The 21,187-nt window shown below is 50.3% G+C and overlaps 1 protein-coding gene and 1 pseudogene across 2 annotated transcripts in view; one reads left to right on the forward strand and one right to left on the reverse strand.

The window, feature by feature from the left end:
* Positions 1-4,652: 4,652 nt before the first annotated feature.
* TWIST2 (twist family bHLH transcription factor 2) overlaps positions 4,653-21,187 on the forward strand; it is a 30,889-nt gene continuing 14,354 nt past the window's right edge. Inside the window, exons 1-2 of one of the 2 annotated variants that reach the window (XM_051791062.1) lie at positions 4,653-5,497; positions 20,758-20,842. In XM_051791062.1, coding sequence (XP_051647022.1) covers positions 4,997-5,479 — 483 coding nt within the window. In that variant the 5' untranslated portion in view covers positions 4,653-4,996 and the 3' untranslated portion in view covers positions 5,480-5,497; positions 20,758-20,842. Of the gene's footprint in view, positions 5,498-20,757; positions 20,843-21,187 lie in introns of those variants that run through there. The other variant, XM_051791061.1, reaches the window with a different exon arrangement.
* Positions 18,901-21,187, reverse strand: part of LOC127472604 (uncharacterized) — a 37,940-nt pseudogene continuing 35,653 nt past the window's right edge.

The raw sequence follows: 21,187 nt of genomic DNA on the forward strand, positions 1-21,187 counted from the left end.
TGGTCTCAATTACCCTTGTCCTGCTGGCAAGATCTGGGATGTGCAGATGGGAACAGGTTCTCCAACAGCTGAATGCCTGAGATCCCAACCCAACAGCTGCTGGAGCCACCTGAGATCTTTCCTAATTCAGGGGGGATTCAGGTCAGAAATTCAGGCCTGATTTTAGTGTATCCATAACTTTAAATGCCTCCCTGTGTTTCCCACAGGAGTGGACAGGACTCAGAAGCACCTCTCCTCTCCAAGACATGCTCCAGTGGGATATCTACAGCTGCTCTGGGCAACCTGTGCCAGGGTCTCCCCACCCTCACAGCCAACAATTCCTTCCCAATATCTCATCTAACTGCCCTCTGGCAGTGGGAAGCCATTCTCCCTTGTCCTGTCCCTCCATCCCTTGTCCCCAGTCCCTCTCCAGCTCTCTTGGAGCCCCTTTAGGCCCTGGAAGAGGCTCCAAGGTCTCCCCAGAGTTCTCTTCTCCAGAAGATGGCCCTTGAAACTCACACTTTGCTTGGTCAAAACCTGGATGGAGCTGCCATGGACAAAGGGCCTGTGGGGCTTTCTCAGGAGGAAGAGATGTCCACTGGGAAAATCAGAATTTTCTGGGCTGGAAGGGACCCACAGGGATCATCGAGTCCAGCTCTGCAGTGAATGGCCCCTGAAGGGATTGAACCTCTAACCTTCCTTCCCTTCCCTTTTTTATTGTCATTACCCTGTAAAGTCTTGCCTAAAATTCCCAGCCTCCGCAAGCACCAAGCTGAGGGAGCCTGGGGGATCCACCAAGCCAAGGAGAGAGAAGCCATCTTGCTCCTCACCTTGGAAATCCAAAGCACACCTTGCCCTTGGCTGCATTTATTGCCAGGATTATCCCGCAGTGGGAATTGCAGCCTCTCCCTGTCTGGTGTCTGCTGCTCCAAGGGTTGGGAAGAGAGGCAGCAGAAGGGAAGAGCGGGCACATCAGCTGGTAACAGTTCAGAACCAGATGTACATTCCTGCACAAAACTCCGACGTTCCCGTATCCGATTACTTTGGAAAAGCGCGTCGCTCCAACCCTCTCATCCCTAAAGCCTCTCCCTCCCTCTCTCCTGCCTCTTATCTCTGCTGCTCCTTTGCTTTTGATTATAAACTTGTCACTGCAGGGCGAGTGCTTTGGGAACATCCGGCTGAGAGACACGAGGGATGAGGGAACAAAGCCCACAGGGAGCAGGCGGCACATGGAAAATGCACACACGGGATCATTTTTAGTGGTTGCTGCACAAGCACTAAGGAATCAACCCCTAAAAAGTGTGTGTGGGGGGGGAAATTAGACCTGGCTGCAGGTTCAGTGCTTGATGTAATTTGGAACTGTGATGTTTCTGAAAGGAGAAAGGATGTTTTTCTCTGTGGCAGGTAAAGGAGGGGGAAGGCAGTGAACACAAGAGCATCTTCTTTTTTCTTCCAGTTTGCTCCAAAAATTGGCATTCCGGGCAGCTTCCCCAGCAGAGGGGAACTGGAAGAGCTCTGAATTCCCTTTGCTATCAGGGCACCTTTGCCTGCTTCCCACAGCAAGCACAAGGAAGGGTGGCAGGAGGCAGAAATCCGAACCTTCTCCTCTGCAGCACAGAGGGATCCAGGGGTGATTTACTGGCCGAGCCCTGCCACGGGGACAGCAGGACCACAGGCTTCCTATGGAGAACAAGTGCTGCCCCTAAATCCCAGCCCGGATTCATTACTTCCCTCTAACAAAAAATTGTAGGAGCCTGATCGTGGCATTTAAACAAGGCACTAAACTTGCACCAAAACCATACTTTACATCCCAATTTTTCTTTCCCAACCTCCTCCCCAGCAGGGGAAGGTAGCGGGAAGGATGCGCCCACCCCACCCTCCTTCGCCGGCGGTACCTCCGCGCTCCTGCCTCCCCCACAAACCTCCCCGAATTCCCTGTTCCTCCAGGAGGGCCGGCTCACGTTTCAGCCGGGGCTGCGCACACGTGGCCCGTGCCTTTGCTCTGCTCCGGGGAAGATATTTGCACTTTTGTCAACACGGCGCTCGGCTCTGGCACCGAGCTCTGCTGGGGGACTCGGACACACACACACACACGGCCCCGGGCTCCGAGGCTCCAGAATCACACCCCAGCCAAGTCCCACCATAAATTTCCCCTTAATGAATCCTGCCTGATACTAAAAACTAAAAAGCTTTGCACTTGCAGCAGTTACACAGCAACAAGCCCCCGAGGGGGAAATCCTGCCTCGCTCCATCGTGCAAACCCCCCCTTCGGTGTCGTTCGCAGGAGCTGGGCAGGGTTTCTTTGATGTGTTTATTTATTTCGTTTATTCTTTCATTCATTTGTCTCATTCCTTTATTTCATTGATTAATTTAATAGTATTTATTTAGTGTAGAGGATACTCAGCCCAGAGAGGCGCATCCCAGAGCTCCAGCAGCGGCAGGCGCTCGGCTGGACCGGGATCACGCCACGTGGCCACGTCCTTTTCCCATCACGGCTCCAGGGTGATGTCCCGGAGCTCTGCGTGTCCTGCTTACATGGGATGGGCCCAGTGCTTATCCCAAAGGCACAACCCGTGTTCCAGCTCAGAACGGGGCGCTTTGAGGTCCATGCCCACAGTCCACCTCCGTCTCCAAGCCCTGGAAGGGTCAATCCCACCCCATGGAAGCGCCTCGCTCCCTGGGAAATCAAGCCCCGCTTTTGGTGGTCGTGGCAGGGCCTTGAAAAGATGCAGAATGTTGGCAGAGCAGAGGGAGAGGAGAGGCAGCAACAGCAGCTCTCCCAAACTGGGATCTGCTTCCCTTGCTCCTGGTGCTCTCAAACAGCTCAACAAATCCCTGCTTCCTTCCCAAGCAGCCTCTTCCAGGCACCTCGTTGGGGCAGGGCACTCCAGGTGCTCAGCCCCACATCCCACCTGTCCTCTCGTGCTCACATGTCCCTGCAAACCCACAGGAAACACGGTCCTGGAAACCTGTTTGCTGGGAAAACTGGGCTCCTTGCAGCCGGAAAGGTGCCCCTCCGGCTTCCCTTAAGGCTTGGAAATGATTCCGCGCACTGAGGAGACTCCTAAATACCTCTGGCACAAAGCAAATACCCCTCACAATGGGTCATATCTGCCTTGGGGTCCAGGGGGCTGGTGGACACCATCCCAGCCCACTGGTACTCATGGAATTCCAGGTCTGGGATGCAGGGTCACTCCTCAGACCCGTCCAGCAGCCCCAAACCCTCTGGAAAGCGGGATTTCGGGAGTGACACCCGTCCTGCCTGACTCACTGGGGTCTTAAATTGGATTAGGATCTATTTGCAGAACTGCCTCGCTTTCTGACTTCTGTGCTGCACCTGAAAACCTTTCCTCTGGAAAGCAAACACAGCCTGTCCCCGGGGGCTGCCTGGGGAAGTCTTTCCACTATAAACATTACCTACAGTAGTGGAGTCAGCCCCAGGCAAGCCAAAAATTCCTTCTCCTACCGAGGAACACTTTCCAATCAAACCACACATTATTTTTTCCATTAATGAGTGTTGATACCTACTGGAAAACTTTGCAAAAGAAAGCCACTCCAAACTAACTCTTCTGATACAACAGCTCCGTTTTACGAGTTTCTTTTGTCTTGTTCCTTTTTATTATTATTGGGTTATTTTATTTCCCTGCTCCGGGTTGAAAACATGATCTTTGCTGCTCAGGAATGCGCCTGTTCCTGCAATTTGGGCTGTGACTGAAATCAGGGGTCCAAATCTGATTTTGCTCTGCCTTAACTCCACAGAAGGAAGCAGAGTTTTCCCACATTTTCCCCCCACGGTGTGATGGAGAGGGAAAACAGACCCGTCGTCTTCTTTTTTGATGGATCAAAAATCCCGCTCCCATGATTTTTATGCTCTGGGATATCACAAATTCAACAGCAGGATATTCTGGAGGAAAAAATGTCCTCCTACCTACCTCGGCTCCTGATTCCCTAAAATTCCCTATTTAGTATTTAATGGAGGGGGGGGAAACTGGGGAGAAAAGGGAGATGGGGTGCAGGGTCAGCATCGCCTCTCCAAGGGACTCTCCGTGGGGTTTTCCACAAGCCATTTCCAGCTGATCCGTATTTTGGGTTGGGTTAGTCCAGGAGGATCTTTTCTTGCCCCCCACAAGTAGGGCCTTGAAGGGGTTTTGCCCATCTGGCCCCAAACTTCCACCCTTTTCACAGCCCAGAGCACGTGTCTGGGGAGCTTTTGCCACTCCGAGGTCACCCTGTGGGACCCGGAGGCAGATCCTCACCCCATCCCCACAGGACGGGGGGTTTGCAAGACCCCCAGCACCCAGGGGTGCAAAATAGGGCCCCTAAGGGTGCAAAATAGGACCCTATTCTGTAAAAATGGGGCCCCATCCTGCAAAAACAGGGCACACTCTGCACCCTGATTTGGGCAAGGAACCGCTGCAGCCTGGCCACAGATCTGGGAATGGGACCCTTGGGAAAACAAGGAGGCAGATCAGCACCCCAAAAACCCTTTTAGGGGGGGAGGCTGTGCTGGAGGGGTCCTGCAGATTCAGCATCTCCGGGGGCAGGGGGTGGCACAGGCCAGTTATCTTTTATTCGAGGTGCATTCCCAAGATTTTAGTTAAGTGTAACATAAAACTGTGAAAGTTTAGCAGGGGAAAAGCCTTCCTCCCACCGACCTGAGTGGCCAATCAGGAGGGAGCCCCGCACCTCCCTCACTTCTGACAACTATTTAGCAACTGAGCTCAGCTAAAGTTTCCAAAAAGTTAGAATAACTTCCTCTCTCCGAGACCTCAATTTTTTTGCACAACCCCGGTCCTTGAAATAAGAGCCCTTCGAGCAACCTGGAAAACGTTTGGTCAGCAAAAAAAAAAAAAAAAAAAAAAAAAAAAAAAGGGGGAAAAAAAGAGAGAGAAAAAGAGTCCTCCTGTTTTTCCAAAGGATCTGTCTCAGGAATTTAAAGCACATTTAAGACACACACACACTCACATAACATAAGGAGGGGGGGAAAAGCTCTTCCCCTCCTCTTCTTGCAGAAAGCATGGAAGAAAGCTCCAGTTCTCCTGTTTCCCCAGTGGATAGCTTGGGGACCAGTGAAGAGGAGCTGGAAAGGCAGCCAAAGAGATTTGGCAGGAAGAGAAGATACAGTAAGAAGTCCAGCGAAGATGGCAGCCCCAACCCAGGCAAGAGGGGGAAGAAGTCCAGTCCCAGCTCCCAATCCTACGAAGAACTGCAGAGCCAGAGGATCCTGGCCAACGTCAGAGAGAGGCAGAGGACTCAGTCGCTCAACGAAGCGTTTGCCGCCTTGAGGAAAATCATCCCCACGCTGCCCTCGGACAAACTGAGTAAAATCCAGACCCTCAAGCTGGCAGCAAGGTACATAGACTTCCTCTACCAGGTGCTACAGAGCGACGAGATGGACAGTAAGATGACGAGCTGCAGTTACGTGGCTCACGAGAGGCTCAGTTATGCCTTCTCCGTGTGGAGGATGGAGGGAGCGTGGTCCATGTCGGCCTCCCACTAGCCACCGGCTGCCCCCGGGGTAGGTACCTGTTTCTCTTCTCCTGGATGATGCTCTGTGTGGTTTTGGCCCTTCCCCAGCCCTGGGGATGGCTGGCGTGGATGGTGTGGCACGGGGATGCCGGGGGGCGAAGGGGTTGGTTTGTGTCGGTCCCTCCTGCTCCCCCCTGTGCCCGGGAAACTTCCAGGCGGGCAAAAATGAAACCTGCCCCGTTTGAGGGGGGAGAAAAGTAAATTAAAATCAGCGTGGTTTTGCTCTGTGAGGGTGGGGAAGCGAGAGGGGACCGGTGTGGAGAGTTGGATGATGAGGGACAGAGGGGGAAAACGTCGCCGCGTGAGATTTGCCAGAAAGCGCTGCCTCGGGGAAGGGTTTGGAGAGGGAAAGGTGATCAGCACGAGAGGCTGACGGATCTAAAACAGCTGCTGCCACATTCCAGGGGTGCCTGCACCCCAAAATACCCGGCGTTGAGTCCTGCAGTGGCCACATCCTCTCCCGGCTGGGGGGACCGGGAGCCACGCGGGGCTCGGCGATGAGTTCGCCCTAGGTTGCGTTTCTCTTAAAAGAAACGAGTAGCAGATGTCAGCTGCAACCCCGGGCTGTGCCCCTTCCCCCTCACACAACAAAAAGCAACCAAAGATAGAAGAAACTTTGTTAAATTTTTGGATTTGTCCGGTTTCCCTTCCCCAAAGTGCCCCAGTGAAGCGACGGCTGGTGTTGGACGGAGTTTCTTATTTACTCTCCTCGCTAAATTCTTCCTCGTGGTTTTCCATTAGCAGAAAACTACTTCCTCTTCAGCTGCCTTTGTAATATTCAGGGAGGGAGGAATAAACAGTAAGAAAGGAGGGGGGGGAAAAGGCTTTTAATAACACCCTCATCTCCAGCTAATTAAGCAGAGCAGCTCTGCCTTGTGTCAGCCGGGCTTTGCTGTCTGGGCTCGGAACATAAACCAGAGCCCACGAGCCCATTTCACCAAGCAAACACTCCAAAGGGAAATTTCCCCCACCACCCTGGCAATGCAAAAATGAAATAATTTCATCATGTGGAGAACTGAAGAAGGAAAAGTTTATCCCAGCCCATTGGTGGGGCTTTTTTAAAGGGACAAATCCATCGTTGTTTAAACAGCAATAAACGGCCAGTTTAAATAAACACAAAATAAACCCCGGGCAAAAAAACCTGATGCAACTGCAGTACCTGCTTTAAAAAGGCTGAAAAAAAACGTTCAACCAGGACTTAGGGGTGTAAAACAGCCTTCAAACCATTCGAGAAACCACTGCAAGTAAATGTTTCACTCACATCCCGCTATGGCTTGGGATTTGCCGCAGTTAAGGTGTCCACCTTATGGTGGACCTTTGGGGCCCCCAAAATGTTAGTCTGTCTCAAAATTAGTTACTCTACCCACTGCACAAGCTGCCTGTGGATAGGTTTTATCTAAATAGGTGACTCTGCTGCCGTGGGGTTTATGGCTATTGCCGGGTTCCTATTTTTTGCCCGCCGTGCCCTTGTTTCATCTGCAAAAAGCCCAAGTCAAGTGGGTTTTTATCAAGTTAAGCCTGGTTTATAAACCAGAGTGCCTTTTCCCGTGCTAATCTGGCTAAAAAACTGCAGCAACCAGATTTAAAACAAAAAAAAAAAAACCAACCAAAAAAACCCACACGCAAAAACCCAGGCTTCTTGTCAAAAACAGATGTAAAATGTCCCAAACACATATTTCTTCAGCAGTTTAGATTGGCTGAGTAGCAAAGTGCTGGGCTGGGACAATGCATTTATTCTGTTGTTTCCCAAATGATGTGTTGCCATTAAGCCAAGGATGGCTTGAAAAATCTGTTATCTAATGTCCAACCACTCCTGTCACACAGGACAGAGCAAAACCTGCTTTTGAAAACTAGATTTAAAAAGAATCGTGGCCTCGATGACTGTTGAGATCGTTCTGATGGGGCAGATTTTAGATGAGAGCGAAATCACGAACCGAGAGAAAAAACCCCACGAATTAGAACTAAACCCTGGCACGTTTTGGGGTCGATTTTGAGGGAAGGGGAACCCGCCATAACCCAACTTCCAGCTTGGTGTTCCGAGGCGGTTTTTGCTCCAGGGGTCGTTTTCCCAAGCTGCCGAGGTTCCCCCCTCTCCCGTGGCTGTGTGAGCGGAACACGCGTGCGGTTGAACTGTTGAAAACGCTGTTGACAAATGGCCTGGTGCGGAGCGGTGTCAAATTCGAGCGCTTGTGGCCACATGAACCCCCTCTGCCAGCAGGGCCAAAAGCATTCCAAGAGCCTCCAGGAGTGCCCTGAAATGGGGAAACTCGGTTGGGTGGGGGAGACAGGGACTTTGGCACGGGGTTGTCCTGGGCAGAGGAGTTTTCACGGATAACGCAGGAGCAAACAGGCAAAATTCCTGTCTGAATCTAGGATCAGCTCCTGCCTTTCCTGGGGAGTAGGGAGCATGAACGAGGTGTCTGAATTCAGGATCTGCTGTCTGAATTCAGGATCAGCTCCTGCCTTTCCTAGGGAGTAAGGAGCATGAATGAGCACCGGTCAGGCTGGGTTGCCACCCTCCCTTTTCCCTTGGTTTTGGGGAGACATAAGCAAGGAAAGGTTTTCTCCTTGGAGGAAAAGTCATTCCTCTTGGGCTGTGAGTGAAATAAAAAGCAGAGGAGTTTTTTGATTGGAAAATCAGAGCCTTGGGAACTGGGAAAATGCCACCTGGCCCCTGCGAGCGCCAGCAGGTCGCTCCTCTGGCCACGAGAGCTTTTCCTGTTCTGCTCCACGGAATTCCAGACAGCTCACTCCTGGAGTTTCAGAAGAAACAGGCGCAGCTTTGCACTTCAAGGGCTGCAATGGGATGTTTGAGCTGAGCCTTCCTCCCCCCCCCCAAAACCTGCCCATCCTCCTGGCGGCACCTGCGCCCCTTCCCCTCGCAGCCACTTCCCTCTTTCGCTTTCAAAACGTTCGAGATGTTCTAAACTGAAAAAAAAAAAAAACTACCCACTCGGAAAAAAAGACATAGTAGGGAAAAGCTGGGTTGTCAGGACCATGAGCAAAGCATAAAGGGCAACGAAGCTCCAACCCCCGCACCAGTAAGACCAGTTTGCCAACACCCCCTCACTGGGGATGAACACTCTGCCTCCCCTGGGCTGGCATCGGCACTAATAACACCTTTCCCATCTTTTCCCTGCTGCAGAAGCCACATGCAACGTGTGTGCTCGATCCACAGCCCCTTCAGACTTCCAGGGCTGCTTCCAGTATAAAACACCAGCATCCTATTTCATTTTCTCCTTAAAGAAGCAAACAGATGTTATCTCTGCTGGCCCTGGGAACAAAACCTAATTCTAGAGCAGCACAGTGAGCTGGGGGTGTAGTGACACTGGAACTAAGCCCTTTTTGTCCCAAAAGCCCTATTTTTTTTTCGACGCATCCTTCAAAAAATGTAAATAAGTTTCCTTGACAGGAAGGATTGTAAAGTTTGGTATTTACATTAATGGGCTTGTAGCGGGGGGTTTTCATCTCAGCGCATTTAAAAGCCCAGCAAAAGGCATTTTGGAGCCTCTGTTTACGTTCGTGTCGTTCCCTGGGAAAGGATAAATCTGTTACCCAGCAGACACCAACCACGCTGCGAGTCAGCCAAAAAAACGCTCAGGCTCAGGGATCTCTGAAAAACAGGGTGCAAGGAAAATGCTCCGGAGAAGGAGACACGCAAAAAGACAAATCGGCCTTGGCCCGGACACAAATAAATGAATTACCATCAGAAAGAGCTGGAGACACGCACGGGGAAGGGGAAAAGTTGAATCAAAACCAAAGGACCGCTTAGAAAAAGCGGTAAAAACATGTTGTTGCTTAATTTGCCCGAGGCAGGGCTGCGGTAGAAAGTCCTATCGGGAGAGATGTGCGTTGAAGGGTCATTAAGGGAACATTCAAGGCAGACATTTGGGCTAAGTAGACCTAATTTGTCTCCAAATTAGTCATCCTCGCACCCGCTCGGCTCCGCAGAGGAGCTCTGCTTTTCAAAGCATCCTCGTGAAAACAAAGGGAAAGATCGAAACGCTTCTCCTTTGCAACCTCCCTTCACATTCCTGCCTTTTGTGCTTTTTGGGGGGCATATTTAATAGAGTTCTAGGTAGCGATGATAAACGAGCCCTGGAGATCACAGCGGGCTCTTACAGAGCTGGGACAGATCCTGGAACCGCCGCCGAAATCTCTTGTGGGGACATTTCATGTCACTTTTCCCCCCCAGCAATATAATTAATTTTATAGCTGTAGCCCTGAGAATCATTTCCATGTGGTTCAGCACGACTTTGAAACCTCCAAGCCCGAAATCTCTAGAATTTATGTCCTGTTTTGGAGCCGTAGGAATGGTGGGATGAAGCCACGAACGTGGAAAGGGACGGCACCACAACCCCGAAACGCGGCGAGCTCGACATGTCATCAGGGGACTGGGGGAAGCAGATATTCCAGGGAGCTTTTTAACCCCCTCCCCAGGCTTTGCAGAAAATTGGGAAGGGGAAAAAAAGCTGTTCCTTGCTCTCTGCTGGTCCCACCAAACACCTCAGCGGGCTGGGGAGTCCCCACTGCTCCTCATTTACTTCTTTAGGCAAATTTGGAAGCGAGGAAAACCCAAGAAACCCTCCAGCAGCCTCGTGCTAATTAATGATTAGTTCTCAAGAATTAAAACAGCAGAAATATTTGCCAGCGATTTAAAAAATAAATAAATAAATAAAATAAAATAAAATCAGACCCAAGAGCAGACAGCACGGAGTTTAATTAGATTTGTAGCTGGGGAAGATGACCACTCAGCAACAACAACTAATCACACACAAATAGCAAATTAACTCAGCCAGCCAATAAATCAAAGCGGGGCAGCCCTTACCCATCACTTTAACCACTTCCATGCTGGACCCGGGAACCACTGGGATGGAAAACAGCGGGATGAGGTGCCTGCTGGTGGGGTTTTTAACCCGGTGGCAGCTGCGCAGTTCCCTTGTCCTCCTCCTGCAAAGAGGTGGGAATCGGGGCTCTGGCAGCCCTTCGGGATGTGCTTCTCCTGCCTGAAAGCAGGGAATTCTGGGGGCTTGACTGGTAAAATAGAAGATCCCCCTGTGAATTTTATCCGTGACCTGTCACCCCGAGAGTGCGAGGTTTTGGGGTTTTAGCAATAAGGAGGGTTTTCCCTTGGGAAAGGGGGTAAAAATAACTCAGTCTTTATCACACCAAGGGAAGCAGCAGCAGGAACCTGGAGACAGGTTTGTGCTGGAGAAGGGTGTAAATGGGGCAGGGAGGTTTTTGTTTCCACTTCCATAAAAATATTCAATAAGCACCAACAACTGCTCAGTCCTTTTGCTGACAGAGTGGCCCTTAGGTCCCTGACTTGTCCCGATGATCCTCCCCGAGGTCTGAGCCTTTCGGGCGGGGAGGGGGGGGGGGGAAAGTTGTTTAGATTTAACCCTCCAAAACGAAGCCGGGAAAGGTGGCTTGGATTCCTCACCGGGATCCGCCTGGGAAAGGGGCACTGGGCACCCCCAGACCTCTGCCATGAGCTTCCTTTGTGAGCCTTGGGTGATCTGGGCTTTCTTTTGCAGGCAGACCCGTTGTCCCACAGATCTCAAGAGTGGTCAGACACCCAAACAGCAAATAACCCTCCTGCCCTGCATGGGGAACTCAAAGCTCCCTCTTCTCCCAGCTTTTCTTCTCCATCCTTTAACCACAGCTTGGAAAAGAGAAAAAGGAGGAGGGTGGGGGGAAGAGAAGAGACAGATGTCCACTGGTTCAGCTTGATATATATTTACTGGAAGAGGTCCAGTGAGCCTAGACTAGCTTTAATTGAATTCCTAGTAAGATAGTTTTGCTGCCACCCCCAAGAAGCAGCTTCACCATTTCCTTTAGAGATATTAGACCTGCCAGACACACACTTCAAAATGTATGAATTAGCTTTGGGATGAATTTAGCCACCAAAACCCCTCCTGCAGTAATTTATCTGATTATACTTTTGGTTTTAGCTGTTGAGGCCTCCTTTAAAAATCATGTGTTTGTGCTTAAATGTAAATAAACTTAATTGCTCTACTGAGAGAGAGATGGGGGGGAATCAGGGCTGCACTGAGGCTAAAAAAAGTCAGTGAATCCAGCTTGGAAAATTTGGTAGGGTGGGAGAGAGTGGCTTTCATGCAGAAAGCAGCATTTTGGGTGGCTGGGGGGGTTCCCTGATACATCCACATCCAGTGTCCCCAACAGCAAGCTCTTAATAAAATTAATCTGCCAGAGGGACCTTGCAGAGCCACAAAAATGCACATTTCAGACCGATCCTTATGCCATGTTTTATGCCCATTGTGCTGAAATCTCACTGTGTGCTAAGGCTGGATAGAAGGAATTCCTGGCTGGGAGGGGGAGCTCAGAAAATCACAGGGATGGTAGGGGAAAAAAATAAGATTGTAGGCACAGAAGAAAAATGAATGGGCAGATGCTTCCCAGCAAAGAATTTGTCACTGGTAATTAAAGATAATCAACCACCTTGTTGAGGGCATGAAAGGATTTTGATCCTTCTAAACTGCAGCATCCTGATACCCCTGAGCCATCGCCCTCCGGATGCTCGTCCTGCAGCACAGAAATCCCACCCTGGACATGCTCAGGACGGAAATTCAGCAAAAGGCATCAGTGAACCAAGAACTAAAGGGTTTGAGATGGGGAAAAGAGGTTTGTGATATGTTCAAACTGAGCACCTGCCTCCCCGTCCCTCGTGGGAGTGTCCCATGCTGTCTCCAAGCCACACAGCCCCCAAATTACACCCCACAGGCACTTTTGGGGCCAAATCATGTGATTTTAAGTCTTTTTTCCTCCTAAATACACAAGCAAGCTCGCCCAACAGGCACCAGTGGGTTCCACAGCGTGGGGTGGGTGGGAATGGAGCCTGTGCAGAAATATCTGCCTGGAAGCAGAGGGTTTTCAGCTCTGGGAATACCAGGGAATCACCCTCACGGAAACTTCCCAGTTACCGGGGCACAAAACCACACGATAAAAACAGGCCAGGTGAAATAAAAAAGAGTCTTTAAAAAAACCACTGTGCACGCAACATATCAATCAGCATTTTTACACATTAGATAAGGTGGCTCTTGTGCATGTTTTTCTGCATTTTGCCGAATTATTTGGCCTGATGAGCTCGGGAAATTTCTGAGCTCACCAAGTTCCTTTTTGCCGGCCACGAATCATCCCTGCGATCTCCGCGTTCCCTTCCCGCTCCAGGGGGGTGTTTAGACACTGAACAACCTGGTGTTTTACAGGATTTTTTTCATCTTTTGCCACGAGAAGAGTTGTTTCATAGATCCCTGTGGCCACCAGCACTAAATAATCTATTTTGTCCTGCCTGGCTTTGAAAGGTTGGCTGTAAGGAGGGAGCTGCAGTGTCCGCGTCCTCCTCGCCTTCCTCGCTGGGATGAGCTGAGTTTTCACTTGGATTTTGGGGCAGAGAAGTGGTTCAGGCTTTTGGAATTCTTCAAATCGCCATTTGTGCCTCGAGAGCAAGGGGAATAAAAGCATCCCTTTGCTTTTCTCCTTGGAAATTTAAAACACGACCAACCCAGTGAGCGAGTCGTAAGGAGTACACGGCTTTACGTGTTCATGACAGGGAAATTAGTAGTGGAAAGCACCACAAAAGGACCCAAAAATATAACTCCATGCACCCCCAGGGTGCTCAGAGGGCTGGGGATGCAGGGGAGCATTTTCAGCATTGAATGGGGAGCTCAAAACACGCTGATTTTCACTAGTTAATCCCAAAGTTTTTCTCTCTAGCGCTGTTGTTTTGTAAACCAGGCGATACTTTCACTCTCAACGAGTGGCAAAAGGTAAATATTTTTCTTTCACTCTCAACTAGTGGCAAAAGGTAAATATTTTTAAGTTGTTGAGGGAACAGACATGGCTTGGAAAACTGTAGCTATTCCTTAGCTAGGAATAATCACAGAATCATCCGATTTTCAGGATAATCATGTCAGAATCAGGGATAAAAATGCCCAGCTTTAAATGCAGATCTACCTCACTTTTTTCATATTGGTTTGTTGTTCTCATCTCTGTCATTAATGGCTCATTTTCTTCTGTAATTAGAAAGGTTTCCCCACACACCCCAATGCGTGAGGTCCATGGGCAAGTCCCAAGTACATTTATTAGATCAGTCCACTCATCCCTGCTCCTACAGAAAATAAAACTCCTGTTTTATAAGACATTCAGAGCCATTTCCTAATTCCATCATTTCACCAGCTGGGCAGTGTATTTTTGTTTCCCAGTGCTGGTTTTCCTTCATCTTTCCTTGAAATGCTGCTACCCAACCTTTCACATAACTACGGCCACATTTGCATTATTTTTAGGATCCAAACCCTCTTTCTGGATAGGAGATCCATAGGCTCACCTCCTGGAATTACTCACCCACTGCAGCGCTCAGGCTGCCTTGCAGCTCTTCTTTAGTTCAGACACATCCTTCAAGTGGCCCACATGGTGAAAATATTTCAAAACAAGGGGGGTTTCAGTCATTTCTGAAAGAGGGAGGTGAGGAGAGGAAGGTTTCCTGGAGCTTCTGCAGAGAGCCCAGGCCAGGAATCTGGGAAGCTTTTCAGGGGAGTTGGTTGCTGGGGCAATTTGGGACTTGGAGTCACTCTGTTAAGCACTCTGAGATGTAAACATGGCTGGTGAGGTTTGGCACCAGAGCTCCAGAGGTTTGGCACAACCAGAGAAGAGACTCTAGAATAAATTGCTGGCCCGGTGGTACAACAAAGAGCAATGTCCACATGAACCAGCCATGTCCTGGGAATGCCCACAGTGGGAATGCCAAACCACCCCTGGGGCAGGCTCCAGCCCAACCAGGCACTGCTGGGACCCCAACCCTTAACCCTGATCCCCCCCACCAGCACCTCCCAGCAGGACAGAAGCCCTGGAATGCCCTGGGCTCTCCATCTCCCTGGCTGCCAACATCCTGGCACCACACAGGGATGTGGCACCACCAACCCTGGCTCCTGCAGGTCCAGGAGGCATCACACGGGGCTGGGAGGCAGAGGAGGCTGCTCCACTCCCAGTCTGTTAGGAAACTAAGCATTTATTATATATTTAAAAAAAAAAAAAAAAAGAAAGAGAGGATTTGGCAGCGAGCAGAGGGTGGGGATCCCTGCCAAGGCTTGGACAGCTGGACCTTCTTCACTAGCAAGTTGTGTGATCAGCAAGGGCTGTGCTGAAAGCCAAGAGGAGTTACCAGAGCTGCCACATCACATCGGGCTGATCCTCCCTCTGGGAGACACCTTAAAGAGACAAAGCCACCCCAAAACCTGCCCCAGAGTGCTCCCAGCAGAACCAGGGGCGACCTCTGGGGCTTTGTGGGTTGTGGTGTTTCCCCCCCACCCCCTTCCCCAACTTCTGATCCGAGATGAGGGGACAGGGAGGAGACTTGTACAAGGCTGTTTTTCTGTTTTCTGCAGCCTTGCTTTCAGCCCAAAAAGGCTGGGTTTGCCCCTCCCGTCCAGGGCTGGGCGCTCCCCACAGCTTGGAATAACCCAGGAAATTGGGCAAAAGCTCCAGCAGGTCCGAGGACAGAGGGGATCAAGGGGTGGCCTGGCACTGCAAATCCTAAAACTCTTGTCTGGGGGAGTCTTAAAAAGAGCAGGAGAAGCACAGCAGGAGGAGGGAGGGAGTTGTGACGAGATTGGAGGAGATTTGAGGAGCTGCAGACCCCAGGGAATGGCTGGAGGATGTTCCTCTCCCTCCCAGCAAAGGGTAACAAAGCAAAAGGCTCCCAGATACCTTTTGAAACAGAAAATTATCCTCCTTTTCTTCAGGAGCAAAGCAAGAGACCTGTTTCCAGGTGTTATCCCTGCCCTATCCATCCCCTCCCTCTCCAAGCACTCCCCAGGCTTCAAGGTTTAATTTTAAGCCCGTCACCGAAAAAACCTCCTGACCTCCCAAAATCCTTCCTTCACATCCCTGCCACGTGGATTCCCATTTCCCTTAGGAAGCTCATTTTTCTTGCAAACATCTCCCAAAGATCCTTCCAAGGAACCATTTTTTTTGCTCCAAGGCTGCACTGAGGCACCCAGTCCCCAAACATTCCATATTTAGCAGCTCTCCCCATCCTGGCAGCAGATTCCCAGGCTTAGGGAGAACTGGGTGATGGAAAAGGTGAAAAACCACAGGAGCTCCTGCTGACTCAGCATCTGCTGGCACTAGAGGGCAGAATAAATTATATCAAATAAAGAATAAGGTGGGTTTGAGGTCACATCCAAGGGGTGTGTGTCTAACAGGGAGCACAGGGAATATCTGGGAGCAGCCAGGAGCTGCCTCACTGCCCGGTGCAAGGAATTTTGCTCTTAGTACATCCCACATTAATGATCATCAGGACAACAGGTTATTTAATTTAGGGCCAGAGCACGGCATCAGAGGTGCTTCCACCACATTGCATCACAGCTGCCTTTCTATAGAGAAAAACTCTTTTTTTATATAGAAAAACTCTCTTTTTTTTTTAAATAAAGAAACCTCACGATTTTCTCTGCTGTGTTTATGTAGGAATATGATTAAAGCTGCACTGCCCTCATCTTAATAGGAGACATTAGATGAGCTCCAAACACAACAAGCACAGGTTTACTCTGTTCCTTTATCAACAGCCACTTCAATAAACAACCCAAATTTGAAATGATGACTCCAAGTGGGTCAGGCAGCCCAGTCCTTTCATTAGGGAAAACCTCAGGAGCTGGCAGGCTCGGAGAGCAAGGTAATTTGTGGTCTAAACATCAGAAAGACTCTCAGGCCTCCCAGGTCAGGTCTAACCCTGCAGGCACAGGAGGTGCTGAGTTGCTGGGTCTGCCAGAAAGTGCCTTCGCCGAGGGACTGGATTCCTCTAAAATTCCTTTAAAATCTAAAGATTGAGGTGCAGGAGAGTAACCTGAGCCCCCCAGAGGTGCTGTCCCCACAGGGTTTCAGCGCTGTAGCACCTCAGTTTAGGATTAGACCCAGCCTTGGAGCTGAGACACCCAAAAACTGCACAGGAGAGCTGTGAGGAGCATAATGAAGGTATTGGGGTTAGGGACAAAAAGGGCCAACCCCTAAAATATGGTTGATTCCACAGGCTCCTTAGAAGGGAATCGCTAAATGCTGCTGAATAGGAGAAATGCAGGGGCTGGGGTGCGGTTTGGGAGTGGAAATGTCTCAGCCCTGCTTTGCTGTGAGGGAAAAGGGAGGTCTGTAGTGATACGCTACATAAAGGGGAGTTTGAAGGACAGCAAACTGAGAGGTGATGCTTCATGAAGGATCCCATCTCCTCTGTCCATCTCCAGCCTGTTTTCCACTGCTGGTTTTTGGTGGGAAGCAAAAGTGCCGAGGGATGTGGGGGCTGGCCCTGCCCTTCCCAGCTCCTTCCAGCCCGTGTCCCTTGTGGGGACACTTTATCCCAGAACCTCTGGGCTAATTTTAAGGCTGCCACCTCTTTTGTACCATCTGATGTGATGGGGTCAGTGGGCTTTGCTCTCCTTGCACCCCCAGCCCACCCTGGGCACACTCATCTCCACCCGAACAAAGGGACCAGGCGGAACCTTCTCCCAGCTCCCACCCAAAACCTTCCCGTGCAAACTCGGTGCCTCAGTTTCTCCTCCAAAAAGCAAATTGTAATACTTTGAGTGCCCACCCTGTCACCTCCCCACCAGACAGGACCCTCCTACACATCGAGAAGGGATTCACACACAACCAGACTGGATTTTTGCCTGCCCAGCCAGACCCTCCTCCTTGGTGGTCGTCTCCCCACAGCTCCTCAAAATCCAGGGTGCCCAGGGGATCTTTGATCCCAGAGGGATCCAGGCACTGCCAGATGGGAGCCAGCTCTGCACCAGGGCCAGGCTGAGCACCCACATTTATATTCCTTTCACAGCCTCTCATTCCAGAGATCTAAATTGCAGATGTTGCCCTTCAGATGTGGAGAGAGACAAAAACGGAAGGAAAAAGGTTAAAGCAGCTCTGTGAGTCACTCCAATCTACTGTTGATTTAGAAACCTACCTCAGCTGTAAATAAGCTTCTCCAAAGTGTTTAACCTTTTGTATCCTGGCCAGGAAAACTAATAAATGAGAACAAAACATCCCTCCTGAGCCACAGAAGCAACAAAGCTGGAAAACCCCACGGTGGGGTTAGAACTGAGAATAAAGTGACCCAAAACAAGTGACCTGGAGAGGGGGAAAAATAAAAAGAAGGCATTAGTGGGGCAGATAATGAAAGGAGCAGGATGTGCTGCTCTCTGGGATCTGCTCCAGGCAGCAAAGGGGAGGAACAACTTCCCAAACAAGCAGCGAGAGGCTGTGCAATGAAAAAACAAAGCAGAGCTCAAACCAATAGCAAGACTCCGGTTCAACAGGCACCAGCCCCCACTCGGTGCACCCAGACACTCCCTGGAGTTGCATTACATCCCAAATTATTTCTCCACGGGCAGTTTGGGTGCTGCTCTTTCGGGGCCAGAAGCCCCAGGTTGAAGGCAAGGGGCATCTCAGGTGTGGGGCAGAGCTCGGAGCAGGATCACAGACAGGAGCATTCCCGGGAGGATGAGCTTGGCTGCAGGTCTGCCTATGGATCAACGGCAAGGAAGCTCTGGAGAGGGCTGGCACTGCAGACACTGCAGGGAATAACAGCTTTGGGAAGCCCTGGGAATTTTGGAAGGCGGCTGAACCATCCCACCCTCTCTAAAAATCCTGTTGAATCCTTTTTTTGCCTTCAAAGCCGAGGGTGTAGCAGCGGAAGGGGAGCTTTCCCTGGGATTTGAGGCACTGAGTGGGAGTTGAGAGAAAGGCCGGATCTGCTGATCTCAGGGCACCACCAGGAGAATTCTGCACCAGGATCTCGAGGAGTTCACTTGGGCCAGAGCCATCCCAAGGTCTCTGGTTAAAGCACAATCCTGCAAAGTGGCCAAGGGGGCTTTGGAGTCCCAAAAGCTGCAATGATTAAAAGGAAAACTGCTGAGCAAGCACTTCCTGCCCACATCGGGCTTGCCTTAAATATTTAGGCATGCTTTAAATCACAAAGCACCAAGGGTTTTGTAGAGATGGGGATGCTTTAAAAAAAAACCCCAAAGTCACCCTTCTGGTCAGCATACAAAACTCAGGGCAGAGGGAGCTGGTGGATAATTCAGACCCAAACACCTCTTGGAGTGATTTTCCCTCAGTTCCTCCCTATTCCCAGGCAGTTTCCAGCCCCACAATGTCAGACATGAAGTGAGACAGGACTGTGCTCCAAGTTCATGTGTTCAAGTTTTCCACCTAAAATCCAAATAGTGGAAACATATTTTAAAAAAAAACCCCAACCTGTTAAAAATAAAACCTGTTAAAAATAAAACCTATTAAAAATACTACATTAATTGATGAAATAAGGCATTACACTGAAACTGTGTGTGAGGAGGGGCCTTTATAAGAGTCATAAGTGATATTTTAGAGAGCTGCTCACATCTCCCTGTCCTTGCTGGTGTTGAGTTCAGCCTGATGGACGCTGAGGAGCCTAAAACAGGGAGAAGGCACAGCTCAAAGCTGAGGGAATCTGATCCAAGAGCTGGGATCATCATCCCAGCAGAGACAAGCAATGGAGCACAGCACCAGAGAGAACAAAGGGAGCTGAGGGGGAGGAAGCAGGAGAAGGAGCCCAGGAGACCAAGAGCAGAGGAAGTAAAAGGCCTTGGAGACTGGGAAATGAGCAGCTCGGGCTGGGATTTATCCCAAAGCCTGCCCAGGCACCAGGATAACATGAGGAGCCTGCTCACAGGGGGAATTTTTTGCTGGGCAGATCACAGAGCACTGCATCCCCCAGAGGCTGTGGGAATGATGATGGGGTGAAGGGGAGCACCAGGGTCAAGACAGAGCCAGGCTGGAAGCAGAAAGCCTCCCAGCAAGGGGCCAGCAATACCCTTTTCACACAGCACATCCCTCCAGGGATACAAAACAGAGGGAAGGAGGAAAGGCTTCGGGGTCCTGGGAAGGTTTCCCCACTTTCCCTGGTCCCAACCTTAACCCAAAGCTGAGCTGAAGCAGCCCAAGGTCTCCCACAGGAGGTTCGTAGCTCTCAGCTGCCACCAAACCCCAGGGAGGTCAGAATTGCCCCAGATGGTTTCCCAGCTCCTCTTCCAGGGCTTTGTCTGATCCTGACCGACACGGTCTGACCCCACTGAGCCAAAGCATCATAAAACCAACATAAGTAGGGATAAAGCAACATTTTTCAGGTTTGAAATGCACAGCTGGGAGTCCAAGAGAGGACATGAGCTGGGGCAGAGCTGTCCCTGCATGGCCTGGGCCATCTCCAGAGGCTTGTCTGATCCTTGGACTAGACCACAGGCATTCCCTTGGCTCTCCTGTGCCTGGGGCATCCATCCTCAACCTCAAGATGACTTGGCTGGGTCTCATCAGAGGTGGCGCCCTGGCCAGGCAGGGAGTCCAGAAAAACTAAGTATCCCATCCTAGCCCATACAGATGTGGAAAAGGGGACCAGATTCCCCTAGAGCAGTTGGGGAACCACCAATTCCTGAAGTCAGAGCCTGGAACAGCTCCTGTGAAAGGAATAAACTCAGTTCTTTTTATGGAGCTCAAAGATCTTTCAGGTCCCTTCCAAGCCAAACCATTTCATGATTAATGGGGCATAGATGAAAATGGTTTGGATGTCCAACACTGGAGAAGTCAGAGAGCCTCCTCCTCTGGACTTAGGACCCAAAACAGAGATGAAACAGCCAAGTGAGGTGATGGGAGCAGAATAAGGATATCCCTGGATGGAGAAGCAATGCCAGCAGTTCTCCTTAGTCTCTGGAGCTGCTGGGACGTGGCACACTTGTGCCAGCTTCCTTATTCCAGCCCTACCCAGCTGGGGAGCAGCTTGCAAACACTTGGAAGGGAAGGCAGAAAGTCTTTAATGAGCCCCAAACCATTCCTGAAAAATCCATTAGCTATTATTTCAGCTGTGTGACCTCCTGAAGGGACTTTCTAGAGGGCCAGATTATGCAGGCAACTGAAAATATAAATAAGTACAGAAAGGGCAGAGATCACTTTGTTCAGCCAAAGCGTGTGGGATGTCAGGTTAAGCTTCCTGTTGGGTGCATCCCTGCACCTCCAGGAGAGGAGGGTGGCCCAGCATTCCCATTTCGCCTTCCAGCTTAAGGGAAATTGTCCCACAAGATTGAAAATCGAGCCACAAGAACCAGCCCCTCTCCTGGAGTCCTTTGGCTAAAGCTGCATTTCATTCCCTCATTTATTGATGTTGATTTAAGTAACTGCTGGTTTTAGGGAGCCTTTAATTCAAGGAACCCATTTACCTTTCAGGTGAGGATGTGGTAAAAACACATCTACTGGAGCATTTCCTAAGAACTGAGGGTCAGGGGAAGAGGAGCCTCTCTCCAAATCTCTCTGGATCATCCCTAATGGATGATCACCAGCTTTACAGTATTCCATGTATGTCTACACATGCACACCTATGTTTAGTGATTTACTGCTGCGTGACAGGTGTACATGGATAGAGAACTTCCTCATCCCTGGAAGTATCCAAGGCCAGGCTGGACAGGACTTGGAGCAACCTGGGCTAGTGGGAGGTGTCCCTGCCCATGGCAGGGGCATGGATTAGATCCCCTTTAAAAGTCTCTTCCAGCCCAAACCATTCTGGGATTTTAAGCCACACAATTCTCTAGACAGGACAGACCAAAACTCCCCTTTTCCTTCCCTGCATTCCATCCGATTCCCTAATTAGCCTTTAAAC

This window comes from Manacus candei, unplaced genomic scaffold, assembly GCF_025592945.1.
Source record: "Manacus candei isolate 608988 ecotype Guabito, Panama unplaced genomic scaffold, ASM2559294v1 h1tg000029l, whole genome shotgun sequence".
In the NCBI taxonomy this organism is placed as follows: domain Eukaryota; kingdom Metazoa; phylum Chordata; class Aves; order Passeriformes; family Pipridae; genus Manacus; species Manacus candei.